We start from the raw sequence: 19,943 nt of genomic DNA, 5'->3' as shown, positions 1-19,943 counted from the left end.
CTAGTTTTTCACTTTTCTTGTCACGTCTCTAACCAGTTTGGCAACCATTTGACAGTTGATTCTCAAGATACAATACATTACGTCATTTTTGCTTTCAATATATGAATCCCACTAAGAATGAGCTTTAAGGCTTCTGCTCTACATTGATGTCTAGCAGTGGAAATAATTCTGCGATTTCTAAATATAATTTGATATAAGCTACCTAAGCAAGGTTTCAGATTCCAAAATCTAATTAGACCCCAGGCAGGAGATCGAATTTTTTGAACAAGTAATGTTTGCGCTGAGAGATGCGAATACAAGTAATGTTTGCGCTGAGAGATGCGTTATGCTTTTGGAAAAGAGATCTTTTTCAGTTTAGTACAAAGTTTTGAGGAAAATTACTCCTTAACCAATATTTTGCTGAGTGTAGTTTACAAGCTAACCCCTGAACTGAAGATACATGTTGGTACTTCATGTGTGTGTCTACTTTTGTCTTTTGTTCGTTGGAAAAATTTTAAAAACTGTGTGTTCAAAACTTTATACTGGCTGCTAGCGAAAAGTCCAGCTTTTAAGAGTACTAGCAAAGTATAGCTTAGAAATTTGTCTTAAAACTCCCCACTACCCCTACAACAGTCTCTACACAATACAGTTCCCAATTATGTACAAATTGTCTTGTATAGTGATACTTACAAAGCCTGAAACTCCTTCCCACAGAACTATGTACAGCCTCTCTAAAAGTCCCCAAAGATGATCATATAGTTTAGCCGATTATTCAGCTTTCTGGAAACAAATCTTCCTTTCTTCATCAAAGAGAACTTCGAATGTTTTCAGCGACTCTAAAGGGTTCAACTTCTTCTTGTTGCACTTATTTTCGAACGCTTCGATACAGATCACTGCAATAAAAATTCGCATTACTTTATTTTAAACCAAAACAACCCCTAGCTGCCTGCTTAAAGAAAGACAAAACCAGAAACTCAGCGCTCCTGGTAGTTTTCCCAAAAAGGCAAATATAGACAAAACAACAGGCCTAAAACAGGTACGCGAGTAACACGCTACTACTACACACTTAAGATATCTTCGGTGAATTTTTTTGTCAATTGTAACAAATAAGACCCATGTGGCCCACTGTTATTTTACCATGGCCCTTTTGATTCTTTTCTCCATATTCGTACTCCTTCGTTTCCTTTTAAAGGCATTCGACATATACTCAATTGGCTTTAGCCCTCTGCCAATCACTGAGACGTTCATTGATTGGCAAATAGTTGCTTTACAAATGTGTTTAGCCACTTTAGTATCTGCCCAGTGCTTTTAAGAATCAATGCCCCGCATTGCATTTGGAATTGCTCAAGGCGGATTTGGAAGATTACTAAAATTTATCCTTTTAAACCTTTTCCAGTAAAAATCACCTTGAGCAAATAACATGCATTTCAAATAAACTTCAAAAATAATTTAGCTACAAGAACAATTCCTAAATCAATTCAGAGATGTTGCAAATAGTATTGTGATCAGGTCATTCGATTCTGAATAACACTAAGCAGAGAAAATTGCAGTCAAAAATAACAATTCTAAAGGACAAAAATATCAATGGCAAAAAGATAGATGTCAGTAGAGCCAAGTCACTGCTGTGAAATACATCTTTAACCAATGCCTAATCTAAGCCTCAAAAGGAAACGATTTGGAAAGAGAAAGAAAAGAAAGAAAGAGGACGAGTCTCGGAAATAGAAAAGAAATCTGTCTTGTCAAACTAATTTGAAAACTTGAAAACTCACGAAGCGTCTCCTCCACAATGTCTGGTATAATCTGCCTCAAGGGTTCGCAGTTAGTGAATAAAGCAGGGTTCACGTTGCATTCTAGCAGCCAAATCTACGATAAAATGTTGAACAGTCAATTCTGGCAGAATATGCTTCGAAAGTCAATAAAAATGAAAATAAGGAAAGAAAATAAGGAAATGAAGATTCAGCGCGTCAACGCTTTGCACAATCATAAATGCAACGATGTTTTTCGGAATACCGGTTCAAAGACCCCCTCTGACGATTTAACAAGCAAACACGCAAGATTTTCCTATCAAAGTTGATCTTGCACCTTAAAACTAATGTGAACCTGCGGCTAAGTTGGGTGGAAGCTTGTGGAAAGTGATCCCGACTGGACTCAAACCCATTATATTCAGAATGCCCTGACCACTCGTCCACAATACCAACAAGCCCCCTTTAAAACAAATTTCCCGGTTTACTTGGTAAACATCTGCCTTGATTTAAAGAAGCCTCAGTTTCAGAAAATCTCGTTATCACGGAGCCCTTTGTGGTTCTCTACATAGTTCTTCAATTAAAGCCCCACTGCAGTTTAATTCTCCGTTCCCCTTATTCGCGCGAGGCGCAATGCATTGTGGATCCTGTGGTTAAGCGTGCGTTGTTTACATTCGCGTTTCTATCGCAATCGTATACAGTTTTAATCGTCAATCAGGTACCAAAATGGATTCTAGTGCAGTTTTTGATAAATTGTCATCTCTTTCGACTGTTGAATCTGACCCCAGTTTTTTTCAAAGCTCTCGTACGGGTCAGGGAATGCTTTCGAGGGAAGTAGAGCAAATAGAAACAAGTTTTCCGACCGTTATCATCGTTCCAAGTTGCTACTCACGTTCATGTTATCATCGACCATGAAATCGAAGCCAAGAAGATCAAAGTATCCACATTTCCTTTCTAGTTTGTTCTCGACAGCTTTGAAACAGATAAGCATGATCTCTTTAATGCGATCCTGCAAGACAGATAAACGATAAGCTCTATGATAATTTGTTTATTATTCACAAGAGCGATGTAGAGGCTCAAGCAATAGAGCTCGTGCAAATATCAATAGCTTTTTCAATCCTTATATCTATGAAAATACTACCACAGCCCTCCTGCAACTTTCTAACTCTGATTCGTTTCAAAGGGAAGATTTCAAGCCTTCGCAACTTAAAATCTCGGAAAATGTGTTGATTAGTACAACGACAGTTTTTCATAAAATTATCAAGGAATCAATTTTTAAAAATTTTTTAGCACATTTTAAGTTTTTGCACATTTTACATATTTTTTTATGTGAGCGTTGGTAAAAACGTGCTAAATAGGCCTAAATCTAGCTGCGAGGCACGTTTGTTGTTTCTACTAAATTCTAATAGGTCATTGTGATGTGGAGAATTTTGGACGCTCAGCCAAACAAAGATTGGAAACCTATGCTTCGTTACACTGGATTTTCCTGCGAAAGTATTGAATTCTGAAAAATTTTCTAAAAAATGTAACAACTGAATTTTTGGCAAAAACAGAGTGTTTCAGAACCACAGGAAGTGCAAATTTTGCCATCAAAAATGCAGTGATAAAAATTTGTTCAAAAAATGATATTCTTAGGATTCTACAGTTTTACAAAGCAGCAAAATTCTTAAACCCTGTCGATACAAATGTCACCAGCTTTAACGTATAGAAAATACACAGGTAGAATTCAAACGACTCACAGTCATTGTAGTGAGAACCCAGTCATCCACCAGGCCTTTGGATTCCTTGTAATGCTCTTCGATATAACTATTTAGCTTTTCAAACGACCAAACAGAATCGTCTCTCTTCTCCTGATAACCCGGATGCTTTTTCTGTACAAACTTAAAGGAAAGTTTTGCTTATTAAGAAAATACCAAAGAGACATACGGATTCAGCTACTTTTTACAAAAGGTAGCATATATACCGTACACTACGGAGAACGAATAATGTCTACAGCAAATAAACTCGTGCCTAATTATTGCAGTGGTTTGAATTGCGAGGCCTTGACTGTTTGCCATATTTTTGACATGATAAGCGTTGGGTTTCCAAAAATGTGGTTTATGTAAAATACTCCGATAAGGTTTAACATTTGGACTTCGTATTTCTGTAGTAATATAAGGATTTCAATGTGTTAACGAAGATATTGAAAAGGAAAGGAAAATTCGCTCTGCAGAGCTTTTGCAGTACCTGATTAGTAAGATGTGACGTAAGGTCTGTTGACTGGCTGGAATACGCTTCGCAAGCAACTCTTATATATCCATTATGATACAACACCAAGTAAGGCGTTGTCGATGTGATTAGCATGTAGGCACGGATGTCAAACTTGCAGTTGTTCACCAATAGAGGGTTCGCTATGTATCTGGAATATAGGCAAGTTATGATTAGTATTTTGTGGAGACGAGCCTACAAATCTGGATAGGATTGATGATACAACTTAGAAAGAGTTTCTAGTCTCCAGCTCTAGAGGTGTGTTTACACCTCAAATATTGGTAATAAAGTTCTTAAGTGATGACATCACAAAAAAATTTTTGCAGAATTTTTGAACTTGGATCGCACATCATAAAAGGCATCATAAAATTCATCTCAATGTACGTAGACAATTAAATGTGTTGAGATATGGCCACCTAAATCTGAATCCTTCATCACCCAATCACTGTAATTTGGTCTATTACCATAACTTTATGAACCAAGCAAAACTAAGTAATCCGTTAGCAAACCTCTAATCTGCCATTGGCCACTTTTACATAGTCGATTAAATTTGCATATTTACGGTATTTCCTGCTGCTATTCAGGTCATGTGGTCGAAACTTAAATGTTCTAAAAACATATTTTGATGACGTCGTGTTTTGGTACTCTAAACTATATATGAATATGGCAATTTAACCAGTACCATTGGTAGACAAAAAAGGCACTACCCGATCATATTGGTCAACTCAAGTACAAAATTTTACCTCGAAATTATTCGGGTTGATCGTTGAGAGCGTCGCTTTTCTGAGTCTTTGTCTTCGATTACGTCATGAAGCTCCTTCGGGTTTCGAACAAGAAAAATCCCTTTGCCCTGGTTCATCCCACTGGGTTTACAAATCCAAGTTTCTCCATCTAAACAAAACGATGAAAATTGCAAATCAAGCAATAAGGATGGAAAAAATTAAACACAAGGACTAATTGAATCATAAAAGATTGAGAAGACATATGCATATTTTGACATTTTTTGAGGTTAACTACCATTTTATGTTTTTTCTATAACTATATAATTTTATTAATGCCATTGGGGGGGGGGGGGGGGGAAGGCTGTAATACTCCTAATGGATTCCGGCTGTCTCCGTTACGTCACTGATTCAAAGACGGCAAAAATTTAAAAGATGCCGAAGATGCCAGACCTCTACCACCCCCCCCCCCCCTATAAATATTGGGAAAAATATGAAGATTTGAATATTTTACAAAAGCTTAGATTTTTGAAACGTTTACTCAAAGTCTTTGATTTGGAAAGAAATTGATCATTACAAAATAGTGAAGAAATGTTATATCGGAAGGGGTACAATTCATATGAATGGCAAACCTTTGAAGACGCTGGTAAATTTTTCGTAATCAAACCTATTCTCGATTCTGTAAGTCTCTGGATAAAACTCACGTAGATCTAAATTGCTGAAATAAAAAAGACATTCATATTCAACACCATCATTAAAATATACTCTGATATGTCTATCAACGCATGAAATAATCACGAATTATTTCTATCGGGTATTTTTTGAAAATATGCAACCACTAGATAACACTTTAGCAGTTCGATATTTTCAGTTACGCAAACTACAAAACGGCCTTTCAACTGACAGATTCAAAGAGTCGAGCGATGTTTAGTCAAGTTTTATTTTCTAGCTGTTAAATAGGATACTTAAAGCACTGCAATATTAAGAGTTACTTGCTAAAAAAATTTTTTTTAACAAAATTCTTGTTGATGAACACCTTGTACGCACAAGCATCTAGAAATTCTCAGTATTCCCAATCCTCGCGTCTTTCAGAAAATAAGATTATTCTGGCTAGGCAAAATATTTTTTAAGACATTGGCTTACGAAAACATTTATATTAGGAATATGTTCGTTATTGATTCAGTCAGCAGGAATAACTTCCGTATAAAAGAATAAAGTCTTAAAAACGAACCACAATAGCAACATGACTGAAAAGGCTTAGAATACTAAAGTGAAAATAATTGATATAAAAGGAGATATTTTTCTCCTGTTTTTGGAAGGTTTTTCTCGTTTACTGCAAAGACGTGTCTACGTAGAGGCAAATATGGCATAGATTCATGATGGAGTGCAAAATCGCATCAAGCCTTGTCTTAATTATGGAAAAAGCTAGCTTTTTTAATTTAAACATAAAATAAAAGGGTGACATAATTCAATATATGTTCAAAAGCATATCAAAATGAGATTTCGGGTTTGTATTCCCAGGCAGCCGCTACCAAAGTTAAAATCATTTCAGAGTAACGAAAAATGTTATAAAGACTGTAATAAAGACTGTTATGAAATAATTCCAAGGGGAGCCTAAGCTATTAGTGGCAATGCTTGTACGAACCTCGATGCACCTCCTGTTTTGCGGTTAGCTAGCTTTTCATATTCGTGAAGGGATTTAAGCATCCCTGTTTTGGTGGTCAAACAACTACCATTGGGTATGTGATTGACGAGCTGCTCACCTGTAATGTCAATCAAAAGCAATTTTATGACCTTCAAAATAATTCATTTTAAGAAGTAAAGATTAATTAGATGTTGTAGCAATATTATTCAAAAATTGGATACTTTATAAATCGAGTCAATACGTCATCTAATGGCTGAAGTCTTGCCACAAAATAGTTTAATCGCTACCTTCGAAAAATTTTGGATAAAAATTTCTGTCTATAACAAATCTGCTTCTAAAGGCTCTTTTTTGGTTGATGGTTCATTTTTATCAAACATATAACAAGGTTTTTTAAAAGCATTGTAGTCCAAACTTTGCGACAAGACATCCTTATTGCCAGGCTTTCCATCATCAAAATAGACCTTTTAGATAAGAATCTGACCCTGCAACTTAAATGCATTTGTAAAACAAAACGCACGAACAGTTCGAGCAGTCTGACTCTTGAAACTGAAGGTTTTCATTGAAGGGATTTACGGAATTTATATGATGTACCGGAGATAAGGCCTTTGTTGTATCTGGTTAGATAAGTGGAATCCTATTACCAGTCAATTTGAGTCCAAAGAACTGTATCTCTGATTATTCTATCTAGATAGCTATGTGCGACTCACTGATACACTGAACTTACCAGGTCGAAAACTCTTGTAATCAATATTCGACTTGCATTCAACCCATTTTAGGTAGTAGGATAAATCTTTATTGTCGTCTATTCGCTGCCAGCCTTTATCCAACAGTGGTTTCTCCACTCTGAAAAACATATGAATACATGGGAGACACTTTGACAGTAAATCTGTTCTATTCAACATGCAAACCTGGGGCTTACCCTTAGAAAAAATCAACATGCCTACCCTCAAAAGCTGAAATGCTTTTATAATGAAGAATTGAAGAAATATCACGAATCCCAACAGTGGATTTGGTTTCGTATCTTGCCGATTGGAAACTACCAAGTTGCACTAAATCCCCACCCTTTGTTGGCCGACATTGTCTGACTATGACGCGACGTAATGTATTATAAAGCTACTTACAACGCGACACCATTCTTTCCTCCTATGTAAAACTTTGGCGTTGGCTTTTTTCGACCCCTGGAGGTTGAAGACGTTAAAACCGTTGGTTGCTTCAATGGTGCCTTTGATGGCGACTTGCTACGGGATCTTCTTGAAGATGTATTATTCGTTGGTTGGTGAGCGCCTAGAAAAAAGAACATTTATTTGGACTGGTAATTGGAAAAGCCATGGGTAGCTATGCACTAAATTTAGATCTATACTTAGTAGAACGAGAGAGATCAGTGCACAGATAGCCAAGTTCATAACAAGATTTGTGTCCTTGGCTGCAAATAATGATGCTGTTCGAGGTTATTTTATACAATATGTCTTGGAACATTTAGGAAGCTGTAGACGGCATACCGACAGGCACAAGGCTATCAATTTGATATCTTTATGACTATGAAACACTACCACACAATGCATCAAAATTCAGCAGTTATATCATGGAATTAGTATAAGAGGCAAGATGGCGCTGGAGCGAGTTCTATGACAAGGTTATCAGTAAAAACAAATACCATTTTGCATTTTGGACGAAGCCTTTGATTTATCAGCTTGTTTCTTAGTGGCATTACCCGGTGCAAGAGAGCGGTGCTTGTCCATGCCAGTTAGTTCCTTTGCCGTGGTACCAAGGTTGTTTTCGTACTCTTTATTTATAGCAGAGCAGGTGTTGCAATTACACATGCACTCTTGAACACAGTTGCAGCCTTCATCCAAGTCAACATAATCATAGGAGTGATTTGGATTATCTAGACAATCTGGTTGTATGTGTTGTTCTGAATTTGTATCAAAATCAGCAGATTTGCCAGCAGAGGTGCTAATATTTTCGATGGTTAAAAATTGCAACTTTTGCTCGTCAGACTTCGTGTTTGTGTCTTCATTTTTCTTGTGTCCAGTTTCTTGGTCCTCGTCATCAGTGCCACTTGCAGATTCACTGTCACTGTCTTTCTCGAACTGAGCGTTAAAAATCGACTTCTTGCCATGATTTAAGTATTTTGATCGCGTCCAAGGATGTTCAGAACAGAAACTACAGGAAGGCAATATCAATAAATAGGTTTATTAATACCAACATAAAGCATGGAAATCTTTCTCATTCATCGATTCCCTCTACCTATGCTTATGTTGCTCTTCATGATCCACTTGAATCTCATGAACCAATCTTGCAATATTACTAGAAGTTTATTCTTATTTTAGAACAAATATGAACCGAATAAGGCTGTAACCAATTCTCCACATTTCAATGGTAATTTTTAAATCATGCCCCCTCCCCATTCAAAACGTATTTCTCCATTAAATGAATTTATGTATCTGTTGCCATCTAATTTTTTCCCAGCTACTATGAGATTCAGACTGTGACATATTGCAAAGGCGGGGGTTAGAGATTCAACAGCTTGAAAATATCAGCAACAGTTGTAGAGTGGTTGCCTCATTATCGCATTAAAATTCAGGCTTAAGAAACAGCTTAGAAATATTCGGTTTAACACACAAAGGATGTGCAGCACTGCCTAAGCAGCATCGAGAATTCTACAACAGACCGGGTAACAATTATCTCCACGGTAATAGTTTGTTGATGTTCGTTATAATAAGATGTATCTCCATGATGAGAAATATTGCAGCACATACTGTTTCAATATTTAATGAACAGGGAGTTAGGTAAGCAATACTCATGGACGCTGGAACGACCAAGGGTCAAGGGGACAGGTTTCAGTAAAGTAAACTTGGCAATCAATTCACAGCTTCAACGAATTCATCCGTAACTGCCATTTTATTTCGATATTCTGTAAGTATCTTAAAAACTGGCTAGCATTTCGTGTTAGAAATTGTGTCAAAGGTTTTGAAGAATTTCGTCATGAGCAAGGCATTACTATAATTTCATATGAACGTCTTTGGTAATTAAAGAAGGCCGATGTCAAGGGCACTTTTATGAAAAAAGTACTTTGGTCACCCCGTCTTCTCCGTCCCCTTCTCCTGCGTCGCTGGCAATACTCTAGGGACTAGAAAACCAAATGGGCAATCGCAAGTGCAATTTGCAAGTGCTGAAAATCAAGGTACCGAGAACAAAATAGAAAAGTAAGCATTTCTTTAGACATTATTGCCAGTAAACTCATGTGTCTAATATATGTACGCACCTACGACATATTCCGTTCAACCAAGTATCAATAGACTTAAAGTGGTAAACCATGCTGTGATAACTCTTTGAAACAAATTTGTACGAGTCATGAATCTGGACCCTGTGAGAAAAAAATGTTATTTAAGGCGGGGCATCACCTTTATAAATAATGAAAAATATGCTTAATGAAACATATGTCAGGAAGAAGTGAACATTGGTTCTTGAGCAAATGTGTAACAAGTTTGTAAATTGTGTCCTAGCTAGCCAAGGCAAATAAGAGGAAAACGAGCTTACTACTCTATGGTTCATTACACAATCTAAATTAAATAATCAATTTAGCAATATTCTTACCTCCCCCTGTGATATCTAGCCCCAATGGTCTTCTCTCCATCCCCGAGCCAAATTTCCACATGAACCATATTGTGTTTCTGTCGTTTACCTTCAGAAGATAAACAAAATGAACTTTGGTTGGCAGACATATATACAAAGTTATAATGATTCTCTCACAATCTGTATCAAAAAACTGGAAAATTATCTAGAAGGAAGCTAATAATATCACAATGTCAAGTAGTTTATCAGCATTAGTTTTATTCATGAATCAATATAAAGTGATCAGAAATTTTTCATTTCATATTGCAGGTACTAAGGAAACATCAAGTGAATATAAATCATACCAAAGTTTGCTATGAAGGAATCAAAACACACTAACAACTCTGCAAAGGTGTCTACAAAATTGCCAATGAATCAATTGCATGATCAAGGCAATTAGCTGCTTGATGCTGTTTGGGCAACCATGATAGAGCAATCTGTCAAACAGCAAATCTATGCTGTTACTCTCAAAATGTCTAGAACTTGTAAAGTTTTCAAAATTTTCTCAGTTTCTTAGTAGATTTTGAATTAAACTTTAATGAAATAAAACCTAAATTCATGCACAATAAATTGTACAACTTATACACTCACGTTCAGGGTTGAAATAGACTCCTGAGATAAACACTAAATCACCAGGTTTCAGATCTTCTTCTTTCTCAATTGTGATTGGAAGAGTGTCAAACTAAAAAAGGTTATCTTGAAGGTCAGAACATACAAAGATTTCTACCGGTTTTGTTTCACAGTTTTAAATTTTATGCTTTGAAGCACTCACTTAGCAAATACTTGTTATAGGAAAACTTCAAACAAAATAAAAACAAGATAACCTTCTCTAAATAAAATTACCAAAGAAAACTAAATATCCCCATTTTCTTTAGGCCCATGGATAGTTGTTTCTTGGGAATCAATAAACCATTTGTCCAGTCTGCAGAGTATAGCAAATGAATGCACAAAATCAGTGTAGGTCAGATTTTAAATACTCTACTGCACTCTGAATTGCCTGGCCGTAAGACTTTTAACAGGGGAGCAGTAAACAGCTCTCCTAGTAGTATTCAGGTGAGCTATAAGAATAGAAACAAAGGAAAAATTGATTTCAAGGAGAGCAAATTTGCTTTTTAGAACAATTTAGAAAGCAATCTCTAGCTCCCCTCCAGCGTTTGAGGAGAGCTATGGCTCTCCTCAAATGGCCAGGCCTGCCATAGCATTATTTTAGAGAACCAATTTTTGTAAGCCATTGAAAGGTAAATACCAGAAATGACTGTGCATGCATGAGGTCTCATCAAGCGTCATACTCTAAATCTAGCCAAATCTTAATAGGTACTGTACTATTATAGAAATAAATTTTCAAAAAGATGTTGAATATTTCAGCCTGATTTGCCATGTTCCAAAATAGAATTCCATATTAAAGGCCCAAGTCTTCATTCATGGTAAGGACAAATGAGTGAAACAATTCTTCCTAGTATTGGTTGGCTACAATTTAACCAGAACAAACTAAACAAACCTGGTAAGCTTGGTTCCACTTTCCAACTCGAAAACCAAATTCATTTTTTAAATCACACAGAACCCTGCGTACCAATGCACAGCAGTCTAGAAATAGTGGTGCATTGTAGTCTGGTGCTAAAATAGAAAAAAAATTTAATTCTGATTGGTACAAAGAAAAACTTGAGTATCAAGAGAAAGAACACATGAGTATTATGAGACATTTTAGGAAAAGTAGTCATTGAAACAATTCTAGTATAAGAAGCATGTGCAAGAGAAGCTATGAACTCAATGGTGTCATCATTTTGTTAACCACTAGTGTTTCCAAGCATCTCAGCTAGAAATGTAGCAATCCAGGAGCATAGGGGGCATGTGCCTCCACTAATTACAAAAAGAGGGAAATTATCTTTTTAACAGCTCTTTGTGTCTACTTCTCGTCCCCACTTTTGAAATGCTTCCTACATCCCTGGTTTTAGCTGATCTAAGGCTTGCACAATCTGTTTTACAAATGATACAAAACATAAGACAAATTGATCTAAACTTACAGCCTTTCTCATGATACTTTTTTGCATAAGGAACACCAAGATACTTCAAAGCTTGGTTTAAAAATCTACTCCTCAGAGCATTAAATCTCTCTGAGTTTGCTCGTTCTTCCAAGGGCTTTCTCAGCATTTGTTTCGTGGATTTGATTTGTTTCTAAAGAGATTCAACAAGTCAATGTTATTCTTAAAAATAATTTCACATCAAATTCAATTTGCATTGGAACTAACATGAGAAAGAGGGTTGCTCTAAAATATTTTCAGTGGAAAATGAAGTACCTAACATTAATTGCAAGTCTTATATGCACTTTGTCCCTGAGAGACATGACATACTAGATATGAAGCTAAAAGGTGAACTGGAATTCAAAATGAACTTGGCCTCAAATGAAAGCTTATCTAACATCAATAACATAGACATCTTCACTTTTTAATATCTAACTCCATTTTCAAACAATTGTATGTCAAAATTAACCACAAAATTTTTTTTGAGAGTTTCCCAATGAGCCTTCAGCATAATCAAGATTTAACAAATATCAGCAGGTCTGGTATGGCAATGCACTAATTTTTGGTGGAAGAGCATCAATACATTAATCAAGTAGGTTTTGACTCTATTCAAATAATCTGGTTTGAAAATTGATTATGATTCATTCCTATCTTTTTATCACTTCAATATCTACAAACGATTCATATCAACTTTTGAAAGAAAATTGGTTGAGATTCAAAATATTTGGGCCCAACATATATTTCTTCAAACTAATATTTCTTTAAAGAGTATTAAGGGGTATGTCTTCAAGAAAATGGAAAAAAGCACCATCACAACTTTTCCAAAATAGACAAACACTGTTATAAAATCTTTCTTATATATAGAGTAACGTTGGTTATTCCTGTTTTTCTTAAATTAACACAGGTTCCTTAATCATTTGTAGTAGTCATAAAACATGCTGACAATGGTAGAGCACTCAACAATTTCATGACATTTGAAGTATAACTGCGTCAAAATGAATAACAATAACTAACTTGAAATTGAAATTCTACGCATCATTTTATTTCTGCATTATATGAAAAAAAGAATTTTGCATTTCAGTTAACTTTTCAACTGATTACATTCTCTTTTTAAACTATCAAAGTCAAGAAATCGCTTGGTAAAAATGGGCTTCTGTAGACCGTAAGAAGGCTATTTATGGTATTTTTGCTTGCAACTTAGTTTTAGCAAAATTTTCCCCATTTTTCAAATTAACTCGAAGCACACGGAAACGGCGATGACTTAAAATTGACATAAACTAGACAAATGTGGTCTATACGATTTGCAAGACCTTACCATTCGTTTCTCCCTGAATTTTACAAATGCATCTTGTAAACTTTTAGATTCTGTCTGTTGTAACATCATCGTGAAAACTTTAGAAGCTACAAAACCGTTTGAAAACAAGCAACAGTGACCGCCATTAATGTTCCTTTGCGGTAGTTACCTTGAGCAACAGTAGCCTCTTCTCAGTAGCCGAGAATCCGGAACAATTTGATTGGCTAGGTGCACTCCAATATTGATATTTAATTGGACAAAAAGATTGCCTCTTATTCATGATCAATCCGTTACTGAAATTGATCTGATTGGATGATGCAAGCAGATTGCTGCTTTCTATTGGTCAAGTGACACACCCGCAAAATATTCAAATAATATTCAGATCCATGTTCGGATCAAAACACGTTGCGACAACATTCACGATAGACGGACTTTAGATTGTGTTGACTCTCTTCTCAAGAACCATGGGAGCTGCCGATAGCAAAGATCAAATTCCTACACCTGAGACGCCACAGTATCTTAAATATTCTCATCTGAAGGAGCTGGGAGATCCAAGATCGCCTGTCATGGATGGAGGGGAGCCTAGGACACCTATATTAAGCGTCGATCAACAAAAAAGAATGGTCGATCCAAGGTCGCCGACATATGTCGTACCGAGGACTCCTATATTTTGCATCCCGGAGCCTGAGCTGAATGCAATCAATAATGATTCCAACGATGCTAAAAAGCTGGAAGAAAATGATCCACAAGAGGGAGATAGTGAAGTTCGTGAAGACACATATGTGAGTCCAGACCTTGAAGCCGAGCCTGAAAAAGCCAAGCCTAATACATTGCCCGTTGATGTTGAAAGCTCGCCAGAAAAAATTTCGAAAACTTCGGAATTTTCTGATAAGGGATACTTAATTAGCAAGAGCAAGAGTACTGCTGGGGCTAAAAAGAAACGTCGCCGCCGAAAAAACAGAAAGCCAAAGGACGATGAAAATTCCGGGGTAAACATGTTGAAATCCACTAAGAACTTCAAGGAGAAGAGTCAGGAGCAAGTGAAACGTTCACCTCTTGTAACGAGAAATTTTATCCCTCTGGAAGAGAGTGGAAACCCGTCGCTGGAAAAATTGATAACCAAAACGAAAAAACTATCTGTTGGTGTTAAACCCAGAAATCTTGACTTCCGTGAAGTCGAATGCATGGGACAAGAAAACCTTGCGGCAGCATTCACTCCTTGACTGTAGAAACCTTGTTGGCCTGGATATTCGCGTAAAATAAGGGCTTCGTGGCAGAAATATTTTAAGCTATTTTGTGCTCTGCTTGGAGCCTCCATAGTTCTCTAACCGTTTTTCTAAATCCAATTAGAGTACCTATTCAGCCAACGAACAGCTCGTAACATGCTGCTACACATTTGTTGTGGTTTTATAAACCCCAATTTATATCGTTCCTAACATTTTTATGCTGGTTAGCCTAGTTAATAGGATTATTATGTAAATCAGCAAGCCAGGGCTTTGTACTATACACTTGCTAGAGAAAATTTCACAATATAAAGATGGAAGTTTATCAATTGTTGGCAATGCAACAGTAGGGCGATGTGATTTTAAAACCTTAAGTATTAGGTGGAAGAGAACTGTTTTTTAAGTACTCCCTTTCACAGATACTCATACTGAGTCATTTACAAATTTTAAAAATCATATGCCAAATATATCCTGTCTCAAAACAAATTGCTTTTCCAGTGAATCAGAATCCATCAAATGCAGTAATTTGAAACTTGAAATTGCATTTGAGATTGTAACCTTTGTAAATATATGGTAAATTTAGAAAGTATTTCAGGCTTCATAGGATATCCTATCTGGTATTAAGATGCTGTCATAGGATATCACTAGTTACACTTTGATTAAAACTCTATATGAAAGTCCTATGTATGCAGAACCAGAAATATATAGGTGTTATTCAATCTTACATATTTTGATTTATATGTTCATTTTTTTCAATGTTAAAAAATTAAATACACAGTTTTTTCATCAACATAGTGGTTTATGAACTAATTAGACATTGCTCCCTCTGATTTTTTACTATATTCTTCATAATCAAACTAGTTTTCAGCTAAAGAGTACAACAGCTTTTGAGCAATCATACATTTAAGAGCTGATATTGGGACCCAGTCACCAATAAAATGTTTTTGTGAGCTTTATCCGAAACATATTTTGTCATTGGATGTACCTATTTTTGTGTAATCCAGATATTTAAATAATTTCAAACACTATTTACTTGATATAAATATCAGCTTGTATGTTGTTAAGTATTTACAACTGTGTATAATGATGTTATCTTTCAAATCATTATCATATCATCAAAACCTTCATAGTCTTGTCTTAATTGTTTCTGATCTTTTGATAATCCTCTCTAACGAGCCTCTCTCAAATACTCAATAAGCCCTCAAAGGGCTTAGTATAGCTTTTATGGTATGAAAAGGCTTGTGTAGAAAGAATGGTCTCCATTACAAAATAGCTGTATACGTATATTATATCTACTATATTATATCTATGTATGTTATCAGCAGGCATCAGAACTTTCAGCATTTACTTTAAATGAACAGGATACATATTTGGGTACACGGATACTTGTTGGGAAAACGATTAGGGGAAAGTTTTTGTTACATTGTTGAGTTGTCACATTGAATAGTATAACCTGATATATTTCTTTAAAAAATTATTAATGTTAATATAAGAAAAAATATTAATGAGATAGACGTGATGTATTAGATAGGGTAAATCATTTGTTGGATATAATGTTAAACCATAAAGCTAACCGCTTTCTCATAAGGAACCTAGCTCGAGGCCTATAGTTCTTGTAGGTCCTTCTTGGACTTCCTTAACAAGATAAAACAAGTTCTCTTATTTCATCTTGCTTTAATCGAGTTGTAGCGAAATGTTCTTAATAGTTCCTTAACAAAGGAAAAGTGTATCTATCTAGCACATTTGCTGTTGGTGCTATGCAAATTGCAGAAAACACATTGCAATTCTGTGCCAGTGTCGCCAGGGCCGCCGAGAGGTTTCGGGTGGCCGGGGGCAAAAACCGAGAGACAAGCCCCCTGCGTGAAGAACATTGGTGGCCACACCCTTCAGATAAGCTTAATTAAAAAGGTTAATTTCTAGCAGTCGTTTTTCGCAATCGATTAGAACGTCTTGCTATTTTAGGGCTTACGTTTGGTACGATTGATTAATTAAATTCTGACGAGACCCCCTAGACCACGAGGTCCTCAGATAATGATGCCCCCCCCCCCCCCTATCTCGGCGGTCCTGAAAGTCGCTAGATTCTTAGGCAGAAAAGAAGGACAAAGACGCTTTGATCGTAGCCAGTTATAAAATTATATTGTCACATTGTACATGTATTGTTCGACATGCAAGATTTAAAGGTTTGGTGATAAGTCTGATTAGGTAATCTTTTTTATTCAACTACAGGGAACTCCTGTGCAGCGGCCACTTCCAGATCTGCGGCCAGTGGGGAAAGTCCCTGCCGAGTTTATGGTCAAACTTTCATGGAAAGCCTCATGGCTGCCACCTCCAATCAATTGCCAAACGGCTAGTTAGGAGCCCCCAGGCCAGTGCCTCCATTAACAAGTAATCAGGTAACTTTTTGCAAAGAAATGAAAGAAAAATGTAAAAAATTCGTTTCTGTTAGCTTTTGCCAGCCTTTCCATGTCCTTTTGCTTGGTAGATCACAGATACTTAAACTCCTAACAGTGACAGTGCATGATATCGTTGATCATGATTTTGTAATTTTATGTAAATCAAACAAGTGTAAATATTGCATTTATACAAGGCTTCACCCCCCCCCCCCCCTCTTCCGAATGGACTTTTTTGATAACAAGAATTTTTCAAGTGACCTCCCCATTGCTATATTTACGTAACTTGGTACCTTCATTTTGTCTAGAAACCATAATTAAAACACACGTACACGATTTTAATTTTTTCTTAGAATTTTCGCTGCCCTCTTACAGCCTCCTCAGTAAGAGTTGAATTAGATTCTCTCCATAGCTATCACCTCTACAAGAATGGGTCACTAAGCTTTGTCCTCGAAAATGGGCTCGAGAAGATGAAGTTTTTTATAAAGCCGAATTCGACAAAACCTGACCAAGTAAAAGGAGAAATAGAATGTCAAAAGCCACCTTTAGCCCAGACTGTGCTATTCGATTTTTCAAGAACCGAACGTGTTCAATTGTATTCGACGAATCGAAAGGTGAAGGAATAAGATTTCTTCACGCCTACTCTGCTACTTCACCCAAATGGCCATGTTCCATCTTACATTTAGGAAAGAACAGATAGAAGACTAGAAGGACATTTGATATATGAAATAAGGTGGAAATTTCCGTGATTGTAACTGCAAATAAATGAAGTAGCTTTCTAATTCTTGATTGTTCACAATGATGAAAACATCAAACAAGGATTTAATTTTTAGAACTAAAAGTTCTCTAATTTTTTCTGCTCTCCACATCAGTGGTGTTTTCCATAAAACTTCAGGAGGAGCAACAGTGTGAAATTTTCGACTGTTTCATGGTAAATGGTGTGGCTCATGGCAAATGGTGTGGCTGAAATTAGTTTGAACTTTTCCCAAAATGTGACGTGATGATTTTCATGGTCCAGCAAAAGCTAAACCTTCCTCTGACTGCCCCTTGTCCTCAGCTAAACCTTCTACAAACTTGATGAAAACTTAGAATAACGAGTTAGCTTAAAATGAACTTGATGACATATCTCTTACTTCAGTTTTTATATTTGCAAAAGAGTCTATTTTTTGCAAAAAGTTTTAAACCTTTAACGTTCCACGAAGCAAGCTGTTTAGACATTTTTGTTTTAATTTTTATTTTTTGCCTCAATTTTGTTTTCAGTTGAGAGAAGCTATAGCCCCTTGAGTTGCTGCTTACTAATCTTGTTCGTCTTTAGTTTTGAGAAAGACCCCTCAGTACTGGCTGTTTTAGCAAATGTATTTGATAGGCTTTATGTCAACCTTACACAGCCCGGTTTCATGCATTCAAATTGCATCGCAACTAATTCTCCATTTTCTCCTTTCTCGTTAATTTTGGAAGATTTTTCTAAATACTAGACAGAGTTTCGGCTTTTTGGTTTAAATTCTGGATTCTCTGACTATATATTGGTCCTATCCTCCATATTGATTCTACTTTGCTTTCGGTGGAAAGGAGTGCTGTTGGAAACAAGGCCCCAAGTGACTGACGTATTAATGTTAAAAATATTTTTGAAAATGACAAAATAGCAAATACCAGATATTGCCAAATGGTAATTTTACCTACTTCTGGACTCCAGAGGGGCAACTGCCACTGCTCCACACGTAGGTTCTAAATTTGTATTTTCAGAGCTTAGTGCGGTTTAGAGGTAGGCCTAAATTTAAATACAACTCGCTGCTTGCCTTAAATGCAGGTACGTTTTTTTTAAGTTAATCCATGCATGCATTCTATACTACCGCAAATTTTCAAATAAGCGCCCCCTTAATTAAACACCCTGCTTGAATAAGCGCCTACCCTATAGGGACAATTATCAAATAAGCGCTCTTCGGTTTTAACACATTTTCAAATGTATTTATTTCGATTAGCTATTATCTTTTTTTGAAATCCTTTTTTTTTACTTTAAGTGCTTTGACATCCACAAAAATCAAATGAGCGCCCTGCTTGAATAAGCGTCCAAATTGCATGTAAAGCAAAGTATGGAATTTGCCCATCAAGAAGTAAAAAGGTTTCCTTGCTTGTCCTGGCAAGAAAGTGCAACTTGATCAAAAATCTGATAACACGATCCCTAGACTTGACCTCCAGAACAGGTATGCAAGATAAGGTATGGAGAAATCTGACTAATTCAGTCAACGAGCCCAGGGACGAAAACAAGTTGCTAATTTTGGGGGGGGCGTGGAAGTATGAAAATTCCAACTTCAAGTGATAAATTTTTCATTCGACCAGTAGATCTGTTGTACCTACCAAATTGATATTTGTAAATAGCCCGAGCACCATAGTTCTATTTTCTTTATAATTACCAAATCTTTACTCAATAATTAGCCTAAAGCATAAAAGCCTAAAATCTCTAAATTTTGATTAACATGAAACAAACATTAAACATACTGTAAGAAGTAAAGCAACATTTAAGCAAAACCAGTATTAGATATACTTAATGATTAGTAGTATTCTTTCAGATCAATTGATCAATTTTATCTAAAATACATTTTTTCACGATATAGAAGCACCAAGAATTTGGGCCTTTTATTTTTGTTCTTGATCGAAGAAAACTACCTTTAAACTTTTCAGAGGGCCAAATGCCTTTTCATTTTTTACAATTGAAATGATGATTTGAGAACAAACTTGTGCATATGCCTGATTCGAAAGATGAAATACTCTTCTTTGATCAAATACTTCTACTGCAGTTTTTGCAATGTGTTCTTGCTCCACAGCAGTTTTGTCATATGAATTTATGATAAGGACTCAAGGACATTAACAAATAACAGGGGGAATTTAGCATAAACTCGTTTTTTATGAGAAGCGTTGAGAATTTTTAGTACTGAAAGATTCTTAATCTTTTATTGAATTAACTACTCGTAGTTTTTAAAAAAATTCCCACTCTAATATTTTCTGATCAATGTGGGTATTATTATTCCAAACTGTAAGTTTCAAGTTTCTTATCTGTAAGTTCACCTTGCCTG

At 36.1% G+C, this 19,943-nt stretch overlaps 2 protein-coding genes across 2 annotated transcripts; one reads left to right on the top strand and one right to left on the bottom strand.

The window, feature by feature from the left end:
* Positions 1–82: 82 nt before the first annotated feature.
* Positions 83–13,439, bottom strand: LOC135688390 (uncharacterized). Its single transcript, XM_065205229.2, has 17 exons — positions 13,281–13,439; positions 11,969–12,119; positions 11,446–11,561; positions 10,539–10,629; positions 9,930–10,017; positions 9,598–9,699; positions 7,987–8,495; positions 7,454–7,616; positions 7,057–7,175; positions 6,333–6,450; positions 5,320–5,405; positions 4,712–4,859; positions 3,948–4,119; positions 3,461–3,601; positions 2,614–2,730; positions 1,749–1,842; positions 83–872 (listed from the first exon to the last, which is right to left on the bottom strand). The coding sequence occupies exons 1-17, from the start codon at positions 13,347–13,349 to the stop codon at positions 748–750; spliced, it is 2,409 nt and encodes an 802-aa protein (XP_065061301.2). The 5' UTR covers positions 13,350–13,439; the 3' UTR covers positions 83–747.
* A 196-nt stretch (positions 13,440–13,635) lies between these two features.
* LOC135688396 (uncharacterized) lies at positions 13,636–15,238 on the top strand. The gene has a single exon (XM_065205235.2). The coding sequence runs from the start codon at positions 13,724–13,726 to the stop codon at positions 14,480–14,482; it is 759 nt and encodes a 252-aa protein (XP_065061307.2). The 5' UTR covers positions 13,636–13,723; the 3' UTR covers positions 14,483–15,238.
* Positions 15,239–19,943: the final 4,705 nt, after the last annotated feature.

This window comes from Rhopilema esculentum, chromosome 19 (assembly GCF_057945365.1).
Source record: "Rhopilema esculentum isolate cy_ngs chromosome 19, ASM5794536v1, whole genome shotgun sequence".
NCBI classification, from domain to species: domain Eukaryota; kingdom Metazoa; phylum Cnidaria; class Scyphozoa; order Rhizostomeae; family Rhizostomatidae; genus Rhopilema; species Rhopilema esculentum.
This window is presented reverse-complemented; position numbering and strand designations above follow the sequence as displayed.